Source organism: Onychomys torridus, chromosome 3 (genome assembly GCF_903995425.1).
Source record: "Onychomys torridus chromosome 3, mOncTor1.1, whole genome shotgun sequence".
Lineage (NCBI taxonomy): Eukaryota > Metazoa > Chordata > Mammalia > Rodentia > Cricetidae > Onychomys > Onychomys torridus.
Window position 1 is genome coordinate 46,928,648 of NC_050445.1, and position 13,701 is coordinate 46,942,348.

The window sequence follows — 13,701 nt, forward strand, 5'->3', positions numbered from 1 at the left end:
GTTCCCCAAAGCCTCCCGCTCCTGTTCCTATGTTTCCCCTACCATGACAGACCCTTTTCTCTCTGTCAACCTAGGGGTGGAAGTGTTAACATATGGGTTTGGGGAAGTCATGCATATTCAGGCCATGGCAATCCCATAAGGCAAAAGAAATGCATAATGGTTCTGCATATTAAGCAAGTGGGTTCCAATTGTTGATTTTTTGAGATCCTGGAGTACCACAGGGAACACTGTCTTCATTAGGGTTTTTATTGCTCTGAAGAGACACCATGACCATAGCAACTCTCATAAGGTAAAATATTTAATTGGTGTGGCTCATTTACAGTTTCAGAATTTCGGTTAATTATCATCATGGTGGAGAGAATGGTGGCGTGCAGGAAGATGTAGTGCTCACTACATCTTGACCAGAAGGCAGCAGGAAGCTGACTGACGGACTGACTGGGCAGTATCCTGAACACCAGAAACCTCAAATCCTGTCCCCACAATGTCATACTTCCTCCAACAAGGGCCTACCCACCCCAACAAAGCCACATCTCCTAATAGTGCCACTCGCTATGAGATTATGGGGGCCAATTACATTCGAACTACCATAGGAAGCACAGGTGGATACTCTGTCCCATTTCTTTGGACTTTTCATTTTTTTCATAGTGGGACCCATGTTCATAATTTTCTACCACACATAGATCAGCACAACGTTCTGCAAGTGAACACGAGTCAACGGCAATATATTTATTTTTGCAACTTCTTCAATAAAAACCATTTAAGGAATGTTTGGTAAGGTGTTATTCTCATAAAAACATTCTTGAAAACAAGTGGTTTTCTATTTTCCACAAGAGTTAAAATGACATGCAGAAACAGGGTTAGTTCCTTGGCTAGCACAGTATAATTTTAGAAGACATGTAAAGTAAGTAAGACCAGAGAATAAACTACATCATTAAACTTAAGCACACCACTAGAAAACTCACACAGTAGTAAAATATAAAAATCTACAATTATAAATATAAATTTGGTCCATGGAGACACCAGAGCAGTATTTACATAAGTTACTAGATCACTTCTACTTGAGATGAATACTGCAGTTGTAAAATGTTGAATATCATTGGGGATAAAGTGGTTTACTCACAACCTACTATATTAAAAGTTATATTTCTAGCAAACCTGATGATTGCTACAAATACAGCTAAAAATTTGACACTTAAAAACAAACATCTTCCAAGGATGGTGATTCCTATTATCTATAAATTGATTTTTTTTCTGTTAAAATCAATATGGAAAAAAATACCACAATTCAGTTCTTAGAAATCCTGTAAAATTCAATCATTTTAGTTCAAACATAATAAGTGAATTACAAGAAGTCTTTCAAAAAGGCACACGTTGTTAATGGTGTCAATTTGGCAGCGGAATGAGTTACTGTCATGTCACGGGAAGTAAACAGACAACAGAACTGACTCATTTTTCTAGTTTGAGAGAGAGGAGAGCAATGCTTAGATTGGGTTGTCCTTCACCCTTTCTGTGTTAAACTAAAGACTCCAGGCTTTCAGCTATGTTTCCATCAGGCAAAGCTGCACCATTACTCTCCAGAGAGGTGGATGGATTCTCTTCCTGCCTTGTGCTGACGAGGCTGAGGACCACTTTGTAGAGGAACTGATACTGTTCCTAGAAAACACAGAAATGCGAATTATAGACAGGAAGCTCAACATGGACATGAATTTGCATAAAACAGGTATGATTTCAGACACATTTTGGCACTGTTCACAGAAGGGCACAGGGCTATACTAAGGGCTTATACTCAGCTGAGGTGCACAATCTGCACTTGATTTTATCTATTTGTTTAAGCCAAAATTGCTTTGCAATGAGCAAATGGTCATTTAATTTTGAGAAGAAGCCCATGCACATTGGACAGAAATAAACACTGGGTTCTTATTCTGTTGTTTCCTGGAGTAGGAAGACGATGCAAATGAACTCCATTGGTGCTCAGTGCCTACCACCTTTTCTAAAGCAACATCTTTCTTTTCTCTTCCTCTTTTCTTTCTTAGTCTCATACATCTGAGACTGGTGTTGAACTCACTATGTAGCTGAGGATGACCTCATCCTCTTGTCCTTACCTCCCAAGGGATAGGACTACAGATGTGTTCTATTCATCTAGTTAATGTGGAGGTGGGGACCAAAACTAATTCTTGTGCATGTTAGGGAAGCATTCTACTAACTGAGTTATATCACCAACCACCCAAAATAAGCATCTGATTTTTCCCTAATCGCTGTGTAATCAAATGTTTCTGCATATCTACAGAAAGGGCTCAACAAAGACTGTAGTATCACCAAAGCACAGCACCGTCACCAGACATACTGCTCTCCAAATGTTCTTCACACTCTATCCTTCTGCCTGCCTTGATGGTCTGCCTTGAGAAAAGGGGTTTCCTGCTGCCAAATGATCTTCCTATGAGGCTCTTATCTGTAAGCAGTGACACCAGGTCAGCGAAATCAACCTGAGACTCTCACCACCCTTATTATTTTGCCACAATAGTAACAGGTTATTCAGGTTATTTCTAAGCTAAACCATGGAACCAGAAGTGCTGTGTCTCTTTCTTGACTGAACATATCTTTTTTTCTGTTAAAAGCACACAAGAATTAGTTATTTGTTAACTTCAGAAATTGCATTTGGCTAGAGAAAAGAGCTAACAGTTCTAACATTTAAGTCTTTGAGATACAGCTCCTGCTGTTCTGTGAAGCCCATACTTGAACCTGAGGAATGTAATTCCTCAGTTTGCTGAACAAATCAATTGGTTGGTAATTCCACTACAGATATTAAGACTCACAATGAATCCTGTAAAAGGGCACAGAGTGACTTCGTTTTTCTTCTTCTTCTTTAATCTTCCAGTCTTCTGAAAGGTGAAACCTTGCAATTTAGCTAGAATGCTACCAACCACTGTGACCTTCCTTGTATGGATAAAAGAAAGGTTCCAGTACCATCTAGGAAGTGATATTTCAACAATGAAAGATGAGGTTCATCACTTACAATGTCAGTGAAGACTCCTGGCCTCATTAAATTGATCATCTTGGCTACTTGGTAAACATCCATAGAATTTTCTTTTTCTAGTTGGTGCATAAGTGTTGTCAGAGCACAGAAAGTTCCCGCTGTTACTCCTCCATGCCTTGCAGTAAAGAGAAAGGGTAAAGACTCCATTCAGATGCATCAAATACACTTGGAACCCAGAGCACACAGCCTTGAAATGGGGTGTCTTCCTTTTTTATTGTGCATAGAATTATGGTTGAAATGGAGACAGTACTATGTGTTTGTGCCATTAATAACAAAATCCTTACAGGAAGGCTTACTGTTTGCATATGGTTTGTTATTTTTATTTAATGAAAGGGGTAGGCAGGCCGTGTTTAACTGAGGTTATCATACATAAACTACATACTATATAGAATAGGTACATAACACAATTCTAGCATTTTTTTCATTGTTACAGAAACAGAAAAATTCATGGGATAAAGAGTTGTCTTTCAGACAAAACAGAAACAAAACCAAAAAGCATCAAACAATAGTTGTTTTTACTTGTTTCTCAAGAAGTAAATTGCTGAGACAAATCCTAGGGTAGCTCCTATAAGACTACAGTGCTGAAACAGTGTCTCATATCAACAAATGCTCCCACTATAAAGCATAAGAGCAGATTCTGTATTCACATATAAGTCTGTTGCCTTTATCAGGAATTACAAAAAAGGGGAAATGTGCTGTGTGACCTGCGATGATAGGCAGCGGCTAATCCCCCCTGGCTGATTATCACATGGGCACAACGCATCAGGCTGGCCTAAGGACAACAGAAGCATGTATATATTCAGAGGTGTGCAATGATCGAGACTGTGAAACTTACTCATCGTGAACAATCATGGGCCCATCCCTGTTAGCGGCTTCTTCTTTGATAATACTTATAAGTTCAAATGTTTTACTAATGGGACTATCCGGGTTTGGCCATTTGGGACACTGAAAATGCCTTACTTCCAGCACATAATCATCCTATGAGAAGAAAGAACAAATTAATGTTTTTAAGAGTAATGCTGACTAGTGACAGTTTATCAGGAGTGGAATAACAGGGGAAAAATTAGAAACTGAAGCTAGATGATGAAAATAGTGAATGCTGTTTGCAGCACAGCTCTCATTGTAGAAGCAGAAAATCATTGCAATGGGACATCAACCATGAATAGATCTATTCACCAGGATAAAAAAGCCATTATCTCCCTTTTAGTCCTTTGTGTGTGTGGATGTGCATGTGTACACGTGTGGGGTAGGTAAAGGGTTGATATGAAGTGTCTACAGTTTTTCTCTACCTTATTCTTTGAGACAGGATCTTCCCTCCGGAGCTTACTGAATTGGGCTATATTGGTTGGTCAGAAAACCCTTCTCTTCCTATCTCTGCCTCCCCAATGCTGGGGTTACAGTCTTGTATCACTGTGCCTGGATTTCATGTTACTGCTTGGAATTGAACTCAAGTTATTTTGCCTCACTGGCAAGCTCTTTACCAACTGGTGCATCTCCCAATCCCTCCTGTTTAGTTCAAAAAAGAAATCCTATTTGTGTGTAAATCATGTCAATGCTAATAAACCATGAAAGCATGACATAAAGATGTGTCTGAGCTGCTCAATTTTAAGGTACAAAGGAAACCTTCAGTGTTAAAGTTTGTTTGGAAAACAGCACAGAGAACTTCAAACACCAGCAGTCCTCTTCAGAATGAGATTAGAGAAGACGGTGAGAAAACATCAGGGAAGGGGTTGGAGGTCTCCTCTGAACTCCAGACTGACTTACTTTTCGTGCGACTAACCAGACTATGTCACTTTATGAAATAAACCACCGACCTCCAGTTTCCTAAAGTGAGATGCTATATATGAAAACAAATGTCTCAAAATAAATTTTATGTAATAAATGTAAACTTCCCAAACAACCCAAATGCTATTAACAAAAAAAAAAAAAAAATCAAGACAGGATACTGGCTCACCAGATATTAAGAATTATTATAAGCTGACACGGAGGCACAGCCAGGTTAGCAGAGGGACTGGAAAGGAGCCCATTGGAAAGAAGTGACAATGCTAGGGACTAGATGTGTGACCGAGCTGACACCACTGGTTTGTGAGCACTGGGACACGAGGACAATAATATCACAGGGAAAATAATTAAAGTGCACTCCTGACATGCAAAATATAAAAATATAAAAAGTAAAGCTAAAACATTTAGCAAGCAATGCAATATAGGTAAGGATGTCTTGATTTCAGACATTTTTGTTGTTGTTTTCAGTATGTTTTTGGTGCAAAGAACAGAACAGGGATGCTCATATGCTAACCATTCATTCTGCCACTGAACGGCATCCTCGGCACCCAACAGGATTTTTTTTTTAAACAGTGAATGTTAAATGATAGATTATTTGTAACAAAATGGGGGAGGTAATAAAATCCATATAAATTAGGCTTGTAAACCTTCATTTACAAAAAAAGAATAAATAAAAACTTTAAAATTGCATGAAAGAGTATTTGCAACAAGTGTACCTGGAAAGGGATTATTAACTAGACTACACAAAGACTCCAGGTAAGTAAACAAGTCAATTGTCAAGGCTCTAGTGGAAACTTGGGCAAAACTCATGAGGACCTATCACTAGAAATGAATTATCAATGCAGTGATGAGTACATTTTTGGAAAGATATTCACCTTCATTTGAGGAACATTCAAACTAATGGAGCAAAAAATGTCATTTCATCCCCCACACAAGCAGAGGCGAGGAGATTCCAGATTTCTCATGGGCTCTAAATGGGAGGGCAGCTCAGTAGGACCACTTTTAAAATAATCACAACACTGCAAAGTTGAAAGTGCTGATTCTCAATGACTAGGTGCATCCAGGAAAAATTTGCATGTGTGTAAAAACATTTGGTCAGGTACTACTTGTAATAACAAAAATATGAATGAAACAAAATGAATCAAAAAGAAAACAAAACCAACTTTAAATGAGTAGTGGCCTAAATATAAGATAGAGAAACCATAACAAATATGTTGATAGCAGAAGCAAACACATTTGACTTATATACCCAATTATATAAATATCATCAATATTAAAATGAGGCAAAGTAGCAAATATTTGAAAATATACATAATTTATGTTAAAAGTCAAAATATAAAGTCAAAACAACACAATCTTAAAGAAAACAGAGATAAAAAGTGAAATTATGAAGTAAATCAAGAGAATTTGGACAGAGGCTATCATATCTGAAGGGAGGACAGTATGGATGAACAGGAGCATGAAAGATCTTAAAGGTCAAAGTTACATTCCTTTACTGAACTCAGTAGGCAGTGAATAATTTAGTATATCACTTTAATATGTTATACATACAATACAACTTATTAATATTATTTTATTATATAATACTTAATGTTAAAAATAGTCTTTATAAAGAAAAATAAATAACAGACTCCCAGTTTTGACTTTAGTCATTTGACAAAGTTTCTAGATCTTGAAATGAGTCTGGTCCATACAGCATAAACTTTTATCTCTTTACCAACCTCAAGTACTATGACATTTAGGAGATAGTAGCTACAAATGAAGTAGATGAAATCTTGCCTTCCTGAACATTGCTTCCGAACTACCTCTTATTCCTGGGCTGGCTTTCTAGAGATTGGGGCAATCAAAGATATTTGTTTTACATACCTGAGATGCACTGAACTGGAATCAATCATGAATGCTTATTGTTTAGTGTGTTTCCTATGTAATACTAGGGAAAGTTATATTTCCTAAAGCTGAGGTAGGCAATGGGGGTGATCAGAATAGTCAGTATGACAAGACAACACGTTTCTAATGAGTATTTTCTTGAAATAAAACTTCTTACTAACTATGGAGACCGATGGGAGAAAGGCATGACAAGGGAAGTGTTGATTTTAAAACATAAGAATTAGAATTAGGACTTGGAAAGATGAGTCAGCAGTTGAAAGCACTAGCAGCTCTTCCAGGGGACAATTTCTGGCACCCACAGGATGGCTCACAACCATCTGATGCTCCCATTCTAGGGGGTCTGATGCCCTCTTCTGGCCGCCATGGGCACTGCGTGCATGTGGTGCACAGAAACAACACCCATTTCCAGAAAATGAAAATAAATCTCAAAGGAAAAAAGAATTAGAATTACATTTGTTTAAAAAAAAAATGCAACCTAAGTTCTATCAGCAATGAGTTTGGAGTAAAAGAGAAATCTTTGCTTTTCTGGGTACACAGAAGTTAAGAATCGTACAGTTTAGTAAAGATTAATAGTGTGATGATTCTGTAAGATTTTGGAAGTTAAAACAGTAAAGGGATATTGGTTTATTCTGGAATTGTCTCAATTTGTAACAAATCAGAATCCTTTCCGTTTCTAAGGACGATCCCCAAGTTAGCATGTCTCACATGTGAGCAGGATAGACGTCCATCCTTTAGCCTGTTTCTGTACCTGTGTCGCTTCTAAGATGAAGTCTTGAACTATCAGCTTTTCCTCATTAGACAGACATTTGTGTTCTTCAGACATAAGAGTGACTTTGAAGCTTTCACAGTTTATGGGCTCATCTTTATTTGGCCAGTAAACAAATTCATCCTCTGCCTGAAAGAGACCAAGGAAGGGTATAGGTTTTCATAAACTATCTCAATGCCCTAATTATTGTGAAATAAGATCAATTGGCTGGCATAGAAATTTCAAATCAAATTTTTCTTTGAATAACAAAATTTGCCATTAAAATGTTCTTGATATCTTAATCCAGATTGGATTTATGTATAAAATAAAACACCACACAACCCAAACTATCGTCATGGCATTTTGTGCTCTGGGCTCATCAGTAGCACTGGTATGCCTGTTGATTCTATAACTGACAACTGAGTAGGACTGGTAGAGCAAGATCTCGTCAATTTCTAGCATGACGCGGAATCTCTGTGACGTTGGATATGTTAACCAAGTCAAGTGTATATGCAAAGCCCAAGTCAAATATTAATGTTAACTAACTGTTTAGGTTTACAAACAGACAAAGAAGAATGGATGTGTCACCGATATTCTGGCTCTGAAGAGGTTTTTCCTTTACAAATTTATATCCTTAAAAATAAAGTTTTCCGCCAGGCGGTGGGTGGCGCACGCCTTTAATCCCAACACTCAGGAGGCAGAGGCAGGCAGATCTCTGTGAGCTCGAGGCCAGCCTGGGCTACCAAGTGAGTTCCAGGAAAGGCACAAAGGTACACAGAGAAACCTTGTCTCCCAAAAAAACCCCTAAATAAATAAATAAATAAATAAATAAATAAATAAATAAATAAATAAAGTTTTCCAGCATGGACAGGAGAGGAGCTCATGGAGCACCAGTCTAGCTGAGGAGCAATAGGTGGGCGAGAGCAGCTCAGGGAGGAAGATTCATTCTTCTCCCGGGGTATGGCACTTGGAGGATGCCCATGTTCCAGTGGATGGTGACATATACATGCTATATGGTCAACAGCAATTGTAGAGAGTTCTTAAAAACAAACAACAATGATAACAAAAATCACATCAAGTTGGGAGAGGTGTATGGTTGGGAAAACCCAGCAGGAGTTGGGGGTGAGTAGGATCCTATTTCACTGTTTACATGTATGAAATACTCAAAGAATAAATTTAAAAGTTTCCTAAATCTCCCTCTTCTTCATAAAAAGACTCATACTACTAAATCTACATGAAATAGCCTTGGTTGATATTATTAAGAGACTATAACTACTTCTTCAACTATGCCTTCATGGAACTGTAAACAAAATAATAAAATAAAAAATGAGAGACTTAGATGGAATTTTCAGCACAGTGTTATGTATTTTATCTTAAAAGTGCAAAAAGAAGAGTATTGACTTGTGTCATTTGTGGTTGTAGTCTTGAGTTGTATAAGCTGCATCACAAGTGCATTTTGCAACTTTAATCTACTTCATTAAGATCTCTCATTCATTACTTTGATCCAATGGAACTGTGTAACCAATCGAGTCCACCAAAGCATGATCCAGTAATGTTAGTCTATTAGGTAGAAATAAGATTACTTTTTGTGTTTGTATGACAGGTTTCTGGCTATTGCAATATTATGTTTTCCTTATAAGAAACAAACCAAAAGTGACCTACCATGTTTTGACCATCTGGAATCATAACCACCAGCTGGGCATTATGATCCCATATCATTCTCCAGAAGTCCTTAATGGTGTGCAGAAGGGGATGCTGGGTGATGATGAATTCATTGCTCTGGTAATAACCCTACAAAACCAAAGACAAGATAAAAGATCCCCAACATAGGACTAGGCAGAGAAACATGTTTTATGTTGAAGTAGTGTATTTAATTGCAGACTATAATCCTCATTTTAAAGGTGATTAAAAATTAAGCATTGTGGACAAGTTTATCTTAAAAAGTGCTGTGACCTCTAGGTGGTAGAAGTACCAAAATGGCTAATGAATTTGTCTCTTGCACTAGTTAGAGTGGAAATCCATGGCAGAGTTTATAACCCATATTGTTCACAAGTCTTTGGCTTCAGAACACTCAATCTCACACCTCTTCCCCAGGTCACCTTCCATGTCCTGGCTCCTTGGCTGCCTCCTTTATGAGAGGGATCAGGAAGGCTCCTTTCTGATTGTACTTATGAAGCTTGGAAAGTGGTGGATCAAGTGATGTCCACGCTGTTTACTGAACTAAAAACCCTTCTCGTGTAGTATGGTCTTTCACTGCTCCCATGGACTCATTGAAATGCGGGGGGGGGGGGGGGGTGTTAGACAGCAGTAACTACACATCTCCTTGTTTCCCACATGCATATTCTTTAGTCATTTCTTTGCTGGCTAACTAGAATAATGGTTTGGAAATTAAGATTAGGACTCATTCTTTTGAAACCAAGCTGTGTGGTTGACCATCCCAAGTTGTTAATAAAGAGCATGCAAAAGCCCCAAGCACTCATCCATTCAGCAGACAACCTAATTGTAGGTCATTAGAAATCCAATAGCTCAAGTGAACCCAGTACATAAAGAAGAGGGGTACTGAAAACCTGGGGTGCTAATCTTAGTGAATTTGGGTTTGGTGAAGCTGATGTGTCCAGCCTCTGCCCCAGATCTATGCCCTGGTGAATGAAAATATATGATTTATATTTGCTGATTAGTTCTGAATGGTGAGCTTGAGACCCTGTGCTCCCTTATTAATTTTGATTGAGGTTTCTTCAGTCCCAGCACACATGAAAACATCAAGGTATGCTGGTATTCCTTTGGTCACTAATTACTGTGTGCCAAAGTTATTGTATTGGGCTGATGTCCCACAGGTGCTGTTGCTTCACATCAGGGGATCCACTCTGCTGTTAATTCTGGTAATACAGGCTGGTGGTAGGCTTTCCTATAATGTCTCTGACTTACCATGATATAGGATGCATTGATGTAATCTGTGCCTTCTCCACTCAGGGATGAAATGCCCACCCTTGATCTTTCCACTGGAACACAGAACATTCCAAGTAAACAAACATACTTACTGCAATGAACCATTTCTCCCCCCACCCCCCCCCCCATCCCCATCAACTCCCAAATGCAAAGTTTAGTTGCATTTCTCAATGAATGCCTTTAATGGTTAAACTAATTGTTTAACTAATTCTTAAAGTCAAGTTTTGTATTCTTGATAAGACTCCAAGGATTTGAGTCATCTTAAATAATCACATTCTGGGTATAATTAGAACAATATGTCAATAGATATGACATTATAATTAACCATTATTGATAGACATGCAAGTCTTTTATCAAGGAAGTAAAAACCCGAGTTGATTTTGCAAGATTCAGTGTGACTTACCAGGGATGATGGAGGACGTTCGATTCTTCTCCCTGTTGTACTGCTTCAGGGCTGTGGAGTAGTCACTCTGAAGAATATTTGACTGACTCAGAAGCTGAGCAAGGGAGGCAAGGAAAAGTGCAGGTCATTTCACCCGCTTCACCCCGATACCCAAACACACACTGACACACCTCAACAAAAGAATGATGATGTAAACACTTGTTTCCTAGGGCTTGAAGTAAGCCTCTTTTTAGTGAAGTCCAGAAGCCTCTAGGCTGTATTGCAAGACCTCTGACCTTGGGAGAATGTTCACGATGGCTTCCTTTGTGGTCCTGTGCCCTCCATTTTCTCTGCTTACTCTCACCAGTGTTAAAGAGTTATTCAGTTTTTGGAATGAATCCTACAAACTAAAAGCTTCTGTTGGTTTTCATCAGGATGCTAAAAGCTACTGTTGGTTTTTCAGTTAAATACTATTTTATTGACACTGGCCTATAAATGTTTTATACACACACTATCTTGGTACCAAACATGTGTGTGTTCCATAAAATAGATGGGTCAGTTTTCCACCTAGATTTTTTTTCCACCAATGTTTGGAAATTTTTGTTTCTAAAAATCTGGCAAAGTCTTACCTTTTCCCCCTTACAGTATGTTTTTATTTAAGTTTAGAAAATATTTCTAAAGTATTAATAATGTTCCATCCCCCCTTTTTGTTTTTTAAAACAGGGTCTCTCACTCTGTAGCCCAGGCTGATGTTGAATTTGTGACAATCCTTATGCCTCAGCATCTTGAGTGCTGAGATTCCAGGTGTGAGCCAACACAATGAGCATGTTCCTACTTAGTCTGTGAATACTTTCCCTTCCTGCATCAAGGACAGACTTGTCTGTGCTCCCAGTGTTTGCTCTCGGTTGCCGGCCTTGAAGGCTATACGTTCATTTCCAAGTACATCCGTTCTGCAAGCCCCTGAGGTCTTCCTGTTCATAACCTATTCCTTCACCTGTGTTCTCAATCCTACTTCTTTGTACTTATAAAGGATCTTTGCAGATTCCAATTTTCTTCCTTCCCTTAGTTTTAAAAGAAGCTCATACATCTCTTATTAAAACATAATCAATATTAAAAATAAGCAACATAAAGATTGTCCTACCCTTTAAGACTGAATTTCCTATTAACTATCTTTATGATTTCTTTCAGAGCCAAGGGTTAAAAAGATATTATGTGTATGTGTACGTGTATGTGTGTTCATCTCTCTGTGTGCAGGCCAAATGTGTTCAGGAGCCCAGGAAAGACCAGAAAATGATGACATATTCCTTGGAGCTGGAGTTATAATCGTTGAGAACCACTTGATATGGGTGCTGAGACCTGAACTTAGGCACTCTAGAAGAGCAGCGATCAATCTTAACTGCTGAGACATCTCTACGGACTTCAGAAAGCCACTTTTTAAAAAGAGCTTTGTGACTATTCTCCATACTTCCTCAAATCCAGTCAGTTTATAAAATTTATTTTTAAAGCTTGGTGTGCACAGACATGGGCATTCTACTCTCAGAACATTTTCATATACATACGTCAATATACTCTGCTCCAGTTGTCCTTCCTTCCTCTAATACTCTCTCCTTTCTCTCGCCTGCTTTTGGCTGTGTCCTTTACATTTGGTTTGTTACTCTGTTTTTTGTTTGTTTGTTTTGGTTTGTTTTGGTTTTTTGAGACAGGGTTTCTCTATGTAGCTTTCGCTTTTCCTAGAACTCACTTGGTAGCCCAGGCTGGCCTGGAACTCACAGGGATCCGTGTGGCTCTGCCTCCCGAGTGCTGGGATTAAAGGCGTGGGCCACCACTGCCGGATTGTGCTACTCTGTTACCTGGCTTCAGTGCAGCACTTCCCTGCCACAGCTTCTGCAGTGTCATCAGTGTCCTGTGGCTAAGCCCCCTTGCCTTTCCTGGAGGAATTCCTCTGTGATTAGCATTTACCATCTCTGTTCAGTTTTCTCCTCTTGACACCTTACTTTCTTTGCATTCTTTTGTCTCTCACTATCTTTTATTCTCTCATCCCCCCACCCCCCATTTACCCTCTTAATTCCCATCATCCCTGCTTTTTTTTTTTTTTTTTTTGAAGTACTGGGGTTGAGCCTAGGGCATGGTGCATGCTAGGCAAGAGCTCTAACACTGAGCTGTATCTACATACCTTATCCCAAACCTTCTTAAACACTTCATTTATAGAGACCCAGGTCATCTTCAAGCTGGTCCAGTCTTTTTCTCCAGACTTCATCTCCCTTATCATTTAGATGTAATATTGAGTTGCCTACTATACATGTTAACTGAAACATGCTCTATGATGGTTTGGTCATGGTTTGAATGTGTTCCTCAAGGCTTCATGTGTTCACATTTAATCCCTACTGTGAGGTATTAAGAGTTTGAAAACTATGGTGTATAGAGGTAGGGATTTCGGGAGATGAGTAGGACTACCTTAAGTCTTTAGGTAAGAGCTCCTGTGAATGAATCTTAGTAGCTTTATAAGAGGCAGAGAATTACACACACACACACACACACACACACACACACACACACAAACACACACACACACACACACACACACACACACACACACACACACACACACGTCATGTTGCCACATGATATTCTGAGGAACTTGAGACTTTGCCATTTAGCAAGAAGGCCATCACCAGATGTGACTCCTTGCACCATGTACCCATAGCCTCACAAACTCAAGTAAACTTTTTATTTGTAGAGCCCTGTACCTCAGTCATTTCATTTAATGATGAAAGTCTTGCGAATATGCCTCTAGCACTTCAAAGTTATGTAAACATAGAAGTGATCTGACCATCTTGTCTTCCACCACATCCTGCAAACATGCACCTTTTCTCTTGAATTCTCAGTCACAGGGAATGATATCACCTCCTCCCAGTTAACAGAATC

The 13,701-nt window shown here is 38.8% G+C and overlaps 1 protein-coding gene across 6 annotated transcripts in view; it reads right to left on the reverse strand.

Moving 5' to 3' along the window:
* Nucleotides 1-705: 705 nt before the first annotated feature.
* The window catches only part of Ptprz1 (protein tyrosine phosphatase receptor type Z1), a 186,248-nt gene continuing 173,252 nt past the window's right edge, over nucleotides 706-13,701 (reverse strand). For all 6 annotated transcript variants that reach the window (XM_036181207.1, XM_036181212.1, XM_036181211.1 and 3 more), the window contains 7 exons: nucleotides 10,798-10,891; nucleotides 10,374-10,447; nucleotides 9,111-9,239; nucleotides 7,452-7,598; nucleotides 3,870-4,012; nucleotides 3,014-3,149; nucleotides 706-1,653 (listed from right to left, as the gene is read on the reverse strand). In XM_036181207.1, coding sequence (XP_036037100.1) covers nucleotides 1,513-1,653; nucleotides 3,014-3,149; nucleotides 3,870-4,012; nucleotides 7,452-7,598; nucleotides 9,111-9,239; nucleotides 10,374-10,447; nucleotides 10,798-10,891 — 864 coding nt within the window. In that variant the 3' untranslated portion in view covers nucleotides 706-1,512. The remainder of the gene's footprint in view (nucleotides 1,654-3,013; nucleotides 3,150-3,869; nucleotides 4,013-7,451; nucleotides 7,599-9,110; nucleotides 9,240-10,373; nucleotides 10,448-10,797; nucleotides 10,892-13,701) is intronic.